Source organism: Pteropus medius, unplaced genomic scaffold (genome assembly GCF_902729225.1).
Source record: "Pteropus medius unplaced genomic scaffold, Ma_sr-lr_union100, whole genome shotgun sequence".
NCBI classification, from domain to species: Eukaryota; Metazoa; Chordata; class Mammalia; order Chiroptera; family Pteropodidae; genus Pteropus; species Pteropus medius.
Window position 1 is genome coordinate 5,306,060 of NW_024355990.1, and position 10,478 is coordinate 5,316,537.

Below are 10,478 nucleotides of genomic sequence, written 5' to 3' on the forward strand. Positions count from 1 at the left end.
TCCTGAGGCTTCCCTGTGAGGAGACACCTCATTTCCTGTCACTATGTCCCCCACAGGATTCCACTCAGCACTGTCCACTTCTTGTTCCCGATCTTCCTGAAGCTGCCCCTGTTTCTGAGCATGCTCGGTGCTGTCCTGTATATGAGCAGACGCCAGAGGGGGCCTAGAGGAAGATGGAGTCTACCTGACCAGAGCAATGCACTATGCAGGTCATGGTCTCCAGGAATGCCCTGTCCAGGAACACCACCCTTCAGACTGGACAGGAGAGACCTGCAGACTCTGTACGCTAGAGCAGGGAAGCAGTAGCGCCTGGATTCTGGCGGGACTTGAGCCTTCTGGGGGTATTGTTCCTGTGCCTCAAAGGAAGGTCTTGGATCTTAGAGGACACTCGCACTGAGTCTTCAGGTGGAGGAAAGATGAGTCTCCAGGCCCCTGGGTGGGGTCCTTCTTTCTCCTCCCCAGATCCTCTGGTTCCTTGTCCTCGTGCCCACTCCCAAGGAAAAGAATTCTCTGGAAGTTGGAGTCTCAGAAGCCTGGCTCTTTATTCTTCTCCTTGGCACAAAAGCTTCTCAACCAGTGTCCCCCAGGGCAATGACAACCTCCTTCCCGCAGACAGAGGCTCCCTGAGGACATGCCCGTCACCGCGTCAGTCCTTGAGCTCCCGGGGCTCCATCTCATCCTCTGGGACAATCCCACGGGAGTTAGGTCCCGACACCATGCTCATGCCATTGCCCACTGTCCTGCATGCCTAGGGTTCCTTCCCCTCTTCCGATGCCTCTGGGCCTCACTGGACTTCAACTGCTTTGTGTGTGGTTGGGCCCTGTGCATCTCTGCCTGGGGCGGCCATGGCTGAGCAATTTCAAGTTAAAGTTCTGGGGTCAGTTGGCACTGCAGTGGGAGAAAGAGGCAGTGGGTGCCCTTCCTATCTATCCCTCCTGGAATTCTCCAACCTGGAAGGTCTCCTGTGCCCAGAGCCCATGGAGAGTCCCACCTGATCCAATTCAGGAGAAGTTCGGTTGGGGCCACCTGTTGACCGTAAACCCTTTTCATGGGAGAGGCAGACAGTTTTCTAAAGACAGGGTATAGGGCACAGAGGGGAGGAGATGCTTCACCACATTAGGATGACACGATGCCACAGCCACCGCTGGGCTTCCCCAGCCTGGGAAAGGGCTCAGTTGGTTTTTGAATGCTTGTCACTTGCTCCCTGCCTGAAGTTTGTAGGGAGGAGTTGCACAGTCTGTCACAAGAAAGAATTACCACCTCCACTCAGCTACCTGCATCTAGACCAGCCCTTCTCTGAGAGTTTCCCTGAGTGCTGAGTTATCAGGCAGGGCTGCAATGTTTAAACCCTGGAGTGGGCCCTGGAGTGGACCCCACAAAGACAGGGTCATTCGTGGTGTCTCAAGGAGAGTTGGGGCTGGCCCCGGATTCATGTGGAAGGAGAAATTCAGTTTGATGAGAGGCACATATTAATCATATTAATAAAACACACACAGAGACATAGAAACACCATGATGGCAATAGAGAAGCTTCTATTGTACTTTATTTAAAAAGGTAAGCTTACGAGTCAGCACGGCATAGGCAGGACTGGGAAGGACCACAGGGGAGCCACAGGCAAGATGCATCACAAGGGGAAACATCATGTCAGATCGGCCAGACCGAGGAAAGGTGATATTTAAGAAGGAAGTAGGATTCCAGTTGAGTGGGGTGGTGGGAGGAGCAGGGACAGAGAGAGAGAGGGGACATATTAAAAACAACAGTGTAAGTAAAAGCAGAGAGGCAGGAAATAATCATCGTAATAGTCACTTGTAGAGGACCTACCAGCAAATGTTGAGTGTGACGTTTACATACCGTTTCTCACGCTATGGGTGTGCCTAAGATCCCAGGGGAGCGAAATCGTTCTTGCAACAGATTTTTTGCAAATGGGGCTAACCTAGGATAGCCAAGGTCAAGGCATGCAGTAGAGGCTTAGGACTCAGCTCTTATTTGAACTCTGGAGACATCTGGACAGATTTGAGCAGATCAAAATGGGATCATAGATGTGTTTTAGGAAGGCATATCTAGCAGATGTGTAAAATACTCTGAAAGGAAGAGTCTGGGAGTATGGCGGTCTCGAGCCTGGAAAACTGGGAGAATTGGGCACCATTTATAGAAATAAGAAGGTCAGGAGTGGGCTTGGGTGAGGCAGAGCTGAGTTTTCTCTGTGGGACTGGGATTGCCAAGCAGAGAGGTCTAGCAAGAAGCTAGAGAGGTGGGTTAGCTGAGTATTGACTCTGAAGAGAAGATGCATGAAGAGGTTAACAGGAGCTCTTGAAGATTTCAGAACCAAAGCAGAGCGTTTGGAGCCCTGTAGTTAAGAAGCAGGAGTTTGGTGTTCTGTATTGTCTTCCATTGATCTATGGGTCTATCCTTCCACTCACATCACCCTGTCTTGATAGCTATAGCTATGTAAGTCTTAACACCCATTCAAGTGATTCCTTAGAAGAGCAGAGTACAGGTACAGTAGTAATTCCTCCCTCTTTATTCTTTTTCAAAAAGTTTTTAGGTCTTCTAGTTCCTTTGTTTTTCCATGTAAATTTTAGAGTATATTTATAGAAAAGAATAAATAAAATTATCTGTATGTATGGTTACATATAAACTTGTCTTTATCTACAAAAACATCTTGCTGGGATTTTGATAGGAATTGTGTTAAAGTTACAGATCAATGTTGTGAACATAGCTATCTTTACTATATTGAGTCTCCAATCCACAAACATGGTACATTTCTCAATTTGTTTAAATATTCTTTGACTCCCGTCATCAGCATTTTGTAATTTTTAGCATGGAAATGCCACACATGTTCTGTTAGATTTATACTCAGGTATTTCTTCTTTTTTTTTTTGGAGCAATTGTGAATAGTGTTATTTTTCATTTTAGTTCCTACATGCTTGTTGGTGGTATATAAAAATATGATGTGTGTGTGTGTGTGTGTGTGTGTGTCTGTGTGTGAATCTTGTATCCTATGACTCTTAAATGCATTTATTAGTTGTAGCAGTTTTTTGGTAGATTGCTTGGGATTTTCTACATAGACAATCATGTCATCTGCAAAAAAGATAATTTTATTTATTCTTTTCTAATGTGTATGCTTCGATGGTATCCTGGAGGCCCCAGGGAGCACCCAGAAGGTTTTAAACACTCTGATGACGGCTATGTGGAGCATGTGGCATCATGGCCTCACTTTTAAAAGAGAAGCCCAGAGCGAAATTCCTCATCTTTACCTATAGGCAACAAACTCCATTAAAAAACATATTGTGATCAAAACAAAACATGTCTGTAAGTCCATACAAGCAGAGAAATTGCATTATTGCGTCTGCCCAGTGTTTGTGCCTGGGGCCATATGGTGCCCTCAGCAGGCTTGGGAACTGACCTTCTCAAGTGCACAGATGGACCTGTGGGGTTGGCGTGTGGGCCAGCCCCAGGGTGGCTCAAGGCAGATTCAATTCTGCTACCTGGCCTTGTGACTGGGAACCAGTGATTTCATCCCTACGGTTTTCCTCGTTCTTATATGTGATATGAAGATGCTAGATTAAGACTTGCATATGGCAGTTCTAAAACATGAGTGAAAATTTCTTGATACTCCTCCTATTAAGGGTTGGGGTTTAGGTCCCCTCCCCTTAAGTCTGGGGCAGGGAGCTGTGACTGCTTCAACCAGTAGACTAGAGTGGTTTTCCTCAACGTTTTTCCCATTATCATCCTCCTCAGGAATCTGTGTAGACACTTCCTTTATCTAAAAATCTCCCCCATCCCATGACATTTTAACAACGAAGATATACTGTATGTATGGTTATATTATATATCCTTATACACACATTTATGTGTGCGAATATATAATTATCTGTTTTGTCTGTAAACACAGATGTTTATTTCCATATATAAAAAGAATAAATTTTTTTTCACGCTTCAAGAACCAATACTTGCCCCCATGGATAATCAAGTATAGCAAAAGTGACCCTGGATGAGTTCCAAAGAACCATGAAGAAACCCTTAAACTACTTCCTTGGTGTCTTGACCCCTCAGTGAGTCCCCTGTCCCTGAAGGCCAGCAATGTAGATGCAGGGACATAGAATATGTACATTATTTCAAAGCACCTCCCTATAAAACACTTATTAATTATAGAGGGGGAGAGAGTAACCTCGACGAATTTTCACAACTCTATAGTCACATATCTACGACCCCTATTAAGATCCTGATTGAGATGACAATAACCCAGGTGTTTATACTTTAAAAAACTCACTAACCTGTACGCTTAGCCTGTGAAGACTCTGTAATTGTTTATTTTTACAAAAAGATGGCTGAAGGTATTTACTTTAGTTATTTTAATGGAATATTTAATTTTAGTGAGTACATGTAGAGTTGGCATCCTAACATTTAAGACTTTATAATTTTTGAGGTGTATGTAGTCCTCGAGTTACTTTTTTTGAATGTAGAAAATAACTTTAAAAAATTATCTTAAATAGTCCCCACGCTTTTCTTTGTCCATTCCTAGCCATCAATTAAAGTCGGCATCTACACATGCAGAGTCCTAATTGTGGCTTAGGAGCGGGTAAAAAGATATCTTCCAGGCCTCTCCCCTTTAAGCTTCCCCACTGCACAGCTGCTAGATACATTCTAACTCTGGCATTTGATTTAGATTCACTTCACATTCTCTAGAATGTATGGGTCATCCTCCGATAGATAAAAAAAAATATATATGTATATATATTTTATATATATATATATATATATTTTAGTACATCATATATATATATATGGTGTACTAAACAATATAATCTCAAAAAGCACGGGAAATCCATACAGAGCAAACATAACGGACGTGAGCCGGGCGATGGTCCAACCCCATCTTTAATTGTCTACATTCAGGTGATTCTTTCTCCAGGAGGGACCGATACAGCAGAAGGTGGCATCGGCAGTCTTCTGTACACCTGGCCTACTGGGAGAAGGAGTCTTTGCCCTTGTAAACACACTCTGAGGCTTTTTGGTTTAATTCAGGTTTTACACTTACTGGTTGGCCTGGAATTTTGAAGCCCGTTACTGGCTGGAGTTCAAGACAGTGTGATAGTCATTTCTGGCAGAGCTACTCCAGAGTCACAGGAGAGGAGGCAGCAGGAGGGTCCACACAGGTAAGATCACAGGTGCCTCCGAGGACCCAGTGTGTACGGGAAACACCACGTCTGTTCCTTTCTCTGATCCTGCGGTGGGGGCCAGTTTCCAGAGCTGCGCAGAGCAGGGAGGGAGCCCACAGTGTCCCCGAGGACAGGACGAAGGGAGTCCTCACCGCGGAGGGACCCTCGTCTCTTTGGAACTGCGATTACTGCTCGGTGCCTGATAAAAGTTCCAAAAGTTCTGCAAGTCTGATGTGTGGGTGTTGATGGCACGGGGGCTGCGGTCCCACTCAGACTGACTTAATTTCCCCCTGGAGTCCCTCTGATGCCTGTTCAACCACACCACAGTGCACAGCAGGACCCCCAGAAGGGGCACCTTTATGAAGGTCAGGAGCAGGAAGTGGATGTTACAGAGCAGGGACCTGTACAAGGAACACAACCACAGGAGTGAGACTCTTCTGCAGCAGCCCCAGGCCCCTCCTCTCCCCCCTCCACCCCCCATGCCCAGCAGCCCAGGCTGGGGTGACAGGCAAACCTTGGTCCCTGCCCTGGCCAGGAAGGTCCTTGCAAGGGGGCTCAGTCATGCTGCCCAAACGCTAAGCCTTCAGGGGCCTCCCTACCAGCTTAGCCTGGGGTCCAGCTACTTCCTGGTTTCCCACCATTCCCCATCAACTCACCTGCAGTCCAACCAAGCTTGAAGGTTTGCTGTCTCCTGTCTTTTTGATCTTGCTATTTTCTCTACCTTGTATCTCCCTTTGTAAATTCCACTCATCTTTCAAGCTCAGATCTAATATTACTTCTTTGAAGCAGAAGACCCCCTCAGCCCTGTAAACCAGTTTTATAAGCTGGGTTCTCCAGGGAGGGACTTCTTGTGGGTCTGACCCCCATGCGACAGCATATATGAGGGGTACTACCACATAAGTCCCATACAGTGGACACTTGGTATAGCTAGACTTTTGGGCCCGGGGTCACCTGTGTTCCCCTGGCAGTCCCTAGCAGTGTCTAAGGATCTGATCACCCCTCACCCTGTGCCTCATCCCCTCTGCCAGGACCCCATCCTGCCGCTGTCCACCCTCATTCTCTTTCTCAGCCTGCCTTGAGCAAAATGAGCCATGCTGATTTCGCTAACAGTTTTCTTGAGGGAGAGAGGGTGTGATGCAGTGCGTGCCCTAAAAATACCCACTGTGCTATTTCACAAGTTTCCCCCCCTGCTACACTCTTTTCTCTTTCCGCCAAGGTTCCTCTTGTGCTTCTCCGGTCTCACTGGGAGTCCTACATCCTACCCCCTCAACTCAACAGAAAGACCGCTCTCCTACAGCCGTGAGTGGGACACAAGCTGGGTTGTGAAGCGTGTGCCCCCAGGGGCCGCACCCCATTCACATGCATCACTGAACAAATGGTCTGGTGGCGGCCAGGCTCCAAAAACTAGGACCCTAGAGAAAGGAAGGGCACTGGACTGGAGCAGGGAAGGGAGCCCGTGGAGGGCGACGCTCAGAGGCTGGACTCACAGAGAGAATGGATCTTGACCCTGGACTTTATGGGAGCCTGAAGGCACCAGGCTGTGATGTGATGAAACAGGGCCAGGGAACTTAGTGATTACCCTCAGGTACGGTGCCTCCGAAGGGAGCAGGCTCCGGTTGACATCCGCGCCCCTCCCATGTTAGTGGAGTGTGAGAAAGCGGGGGCCCCAGCTTCCCACTCCTCCTTGCGTCTCCCCGGCACTTGGGGAGAAGAGGGCTGGAGAGATGAAACACGTATGTACTGGTATCTATGGTGGGCAGAATAATGATCCCCAAAGATGTCCTAATCTCTGGAACCTGCGAATATGTTACATTACATGGCAAGGGGGAATGCAGATGGGCTTAAGATTGCTAACCAGCTGACTCTGAGATGGGGAGATGATCCTGGGTTATCTCGGGGCCCCTTGTAATCACCAGGGTCTTTCTAAGTGAAAGATAGATGTAGGAAGGTCTGTATTAGAGTAATGTCACGTGGCAAAGGCTGGACCGGCTACTGCTGGCTTTGGGGATAGAGGGGGCCGTGAGCCAAGGAATGTAGGAGGCCTCTATTAGCTGGAATTGTCGGGGAATGATTCTTCCCTAGAACCTCCAGAGGAACTTAGCCCAATGAGACTCATTTCAGATTTCCCATCTCCAGAACTATGAAATCATAAAACTGTGTTGTTTTAAGTGACCAAGTTAGTGGTAATTGGTTACAGCAACCACAGGAAACTAATCTGGAGAACTTCCCTCCTAGCTTGCTTGGGGTTGAACTCCGCTACACTTCCTTTTGCTTCTCGGGGGGCGAGGGGTCAGGTCAGAGGAAGACCAGAGCCTTCTCTGCTGCAGCCCAGCCGGAGAGCCTTATGTAGGTTCACGTGGGAAGTGGGGTGCGGGGGAGGTCCAGTGCCGACTCTGCCGATTCTCCCCTGTACTGGCAACACCAGGGGGCCACATGGGGGTCTCTGACAGAGCGGCCCTAGGGGAGCAGTCACGGGGCGGACGTGGGAAAGGTCTGCTGGGTCCCAGCTCTGCTCACCTGGTGAGGGGATTAGTCACAGCCATGCTGCTGTTGACACCCTGAGTAACCGGAGGCGAGGAAGCCAGACTGGCCAGTGCAGATGCTGTCACCAGTTCGGCCACGTCTGTCGTCACCAGTTCGGCCACATCTGTTGTCACAGGTTCGGCCACATCTGTCGTCACAGGTTCAGCCATTTGTGTTGACATAGGGACAGTCATGTTTGTTGTCAACAGTATGGACAGGTTTGTTGGTTTTACTGCTAAATGCACAGAGCAAAGCAGAGCTCTGAGGGTGACTCAGGGGGCTCCCCATGGCCTTCTCCACACCCCTCATTCAGGGATCAAGAAGCTTTCTCTCAGCACCACCTGTCGGCCACATCGGTCTTCTCTAGCATCGTTTTGGTTTCTTATCCAAAACAGAACATTACTTCATTTAGAGAGAAGCACCTCCTCGTCACTGCACGAGGGATCTGGGGCGGCAAGCTCTGTAGGTGATTTACAGAGGTTCGGTTGAATCTCCGAGCCCTGCCTGGCACAGCCCGGACTGCAGGAGCCATGTGCCCAGCCCTCGGAGTTCCAAACCAGCCAGGGTGAAGCAGGCTCTGTGCCACCTGCCCTGAAGCCAGTGGCGCATGGGGCTGGCCGCCCGGGACTCCCTGGCCATCGGGCGGAGGGCCGGCAGCCTCTGCCTTCCCCGTGAGCCCTTCCTGCCTCCCTGCACATCCTCATTTCAGCAGATGAAGCCGCTCCGTGGAGACTTGTCTGGCTTGGAGGGTCCCAGCCTCCACTTCTCCCTGTGCCAACTCCTCCTCCGATCTTCCACGTATCCATCCCACCTTTGTTGTCTTTCCCAGTTAATTTCTGGAACATTCTAAAGCCAGCATACCTCCCCATTGCACGCACATACACACCATATTTGCATCTACGAGGGTGGAAAGACTTTTCTCTTGATTATAACTGGGCTTATGAAAGACCGAACTGTCACCTACCTAGTGTCCGTGGGTATGTTTAGGGAGGACATGGTGTAGGGGGCGGGGGGTTCCCTGGTACTCAAAGTGGAGACAAGACTGAAGCCTCTACAGTGGAGCTGGGGGTTCGGGGCTACAAACCGACTCTCTTCTCAGGCCTCTGTCCTGAGGGAGGCACTGGTGCCTCCGGGGCAGGCGTGGCCACTGGGCTGAAACTGGGGCCATCGCTCTGATCTCTGTGGGCAGTTGACTCGGACGCTGAGCTGCACAGAGAAAAAACATCTGCCCAGACAGGCTTGATCCCATCGTGGGGGAGCCCTGGGAGCCACGAGAGCATCCGAGAGAAGGCCTGCCCCTCTCGATCACAAACAGTCAGTCTGGGTCCATGAGACCTCAGGATTCGACACCCTCTGACAGTTCACGCTGAATGAGTTAAGTCACTGGAGAGGGACCTCAGGGACCAGGACAGAGCAGGCCCTGAACAGACACAGCCACACTTACACATACTCTTACCTGGGCCGATGGTCACTTTAACAGTAACCCCAAGATCCACTCCGGTTCTCTCGATCCCACACCAGTAGGTGTCTGCATCGTCCAGCCTGAGCTCCTCCATGGTCACGGTGAACGTGAAGTTTCCCTGACTGTCCATGATGGACACACGGCCCTCCCTCTTCTCCCGCTCTGATCCAGTGGTTTGAACAAGGATCTGGCAGCTACTCCAAGCAGCTCCTCGACACCACCACTTCCTGTAGGTCTTCCACTCTGGATCATAGCGACACGGCACAGTCAGGGAGCCCCGTTCCATGCCACTCACTTCCTCTGGACCCGTGATGGGATTTGAGCCTGGAAAACACAAATCGGGTACCTGTCACCTCCCCCTGAGGGCAGGGCCCAGCCTCCTGCACTGTGAGTAGCTCCAGTAAGTCCAAGGGCCTGAGGGGTTGAATGGAGTCAAGGAGGGATTAGTCTCCCACGGACAGACCTTTTGTCCTTCAAAATTCCACTGGGTCAAAGCCACAGGGAGACTCTCCTACGGGCAACTGCAGGTGTCAAAGAAAGAAAAATGTCGGCGCTGGCCATTCACCCTTCCCCGCTCCCCACGGCCGATGCTTTCTCCGAATTCCCAGCCGTGCGCTTCTGCAAGCATCGCTGCGTTATACTGGCCTCAAACCAGTTCCCAGCTTGAGAAACCCTGCCCTAAAGCGAGCATGGGGTAGGGAAGGAAAATTCTCCCAGCGGACAAAGCTTCAAGCAGTGCTCTGAACGGGACGTGGCCAGGGGACGAGGCAGAACCAGAGGGACGAGGCAGAACCGCTCATGCTCATCGGAAAAGTCAGGGGAGCCGACGCTGTGTTCACAGTCGAACTTCCAATCCCGGTTTTCTCCGGAGCCCGTCAGGAGCTGCTGCATCTCTGCAAGTTCTCTGAGAAGCTCCCACCCGTTATCTCCAGTCTACACCTCTCCATCGAGGAGGGAGGGTCCCCGAGAGATCCACGGGAAGTCGCTCCGAATCGCTCACCTGCCCGTGCACACTTCAGCTGCCTCCTGAGAATCATGGCTGCTCGTCCACAGCCTATTGATATTCGATGGATAAATCCAACCCACAGAGGGAAAGTGATTTGGAGAAACGTGCTGGACTCTTCTCTGTGACGCAGAAGAGGTCTCACGAGGGGGTGGCAGTGGTGTTTACTTGACAGCACTGCTTTCTCACCTCTGCGTCCATGCAGTTAGGTTACCTCAAAATTCATGTTAGAGCCCTAACCTCCCATGTGATGATATCTGAAGATGGGGCCTTCAGGAGGCCATCCGGGTTGGGGGGGTCTCATGATGGCATTAGTGAGTGCCCTTAA

The 10,478-nt window shown here is 50.0% G+C and overlaps 2 protein-coding genes across 7 annotated transcripts in view; one reads left to right on the forward strand and one right to left on the reverse strand.

Annotated features, from left to right (window-relative positions):
• CD300E (CD300e molecule) overlaps positions 1-3,422 on the forward strand; it is a 54,014-nt gene extending 50,592 nt beyond the window's left edge. For 5 of the 6 annotated variants that reach the window (XM_039859663.1, XM_039859665.1, XM_039859664.1 and 2 more), the window contains one exon: positions 57-3,422. In XM_039859663.1, the coding sequence (XP_039715597.1) occupies positions 57-306 (250 nt within the window). In that variant the 3' untranslated portion in view covers positions 307-3,422. The remainder of the gene's footprint in view (positions 1-56) is intronic. The other variant, XM_039859662.1, reaches the window with a different exon arrangement.
• Positions 3,423-4,798: 1,376 nt separating this feature from the next.
• LOC120600240 (CMRF35-like molecule 5) overlaps positions 4,799-10,478 on the reverse strand; it is a 12,431-nt gene continuing 6,751 nt past the window's right edge. Inside the window, exons 3-5 of the mRNA XM_039859661.1 lie at positions 9,142-9,471; positions 7,680-7,833; positions 4,799-5,563 (exon numbers count right to left, since the gene is read on the reverse strand). Of these exons, the coding sequence (XP_039715595.1) occupies positions 5,311-5,563; positions 7,680-7,833; positions 9,142-9,471 (737 nt within the window). The 3' untranslated portion in view covers positions 4,799-5,310. The remainder of the gene's footprint in view (positions 5,564-7,679; positions 7,834-9,141; positions 9,472-10,478) is intronic.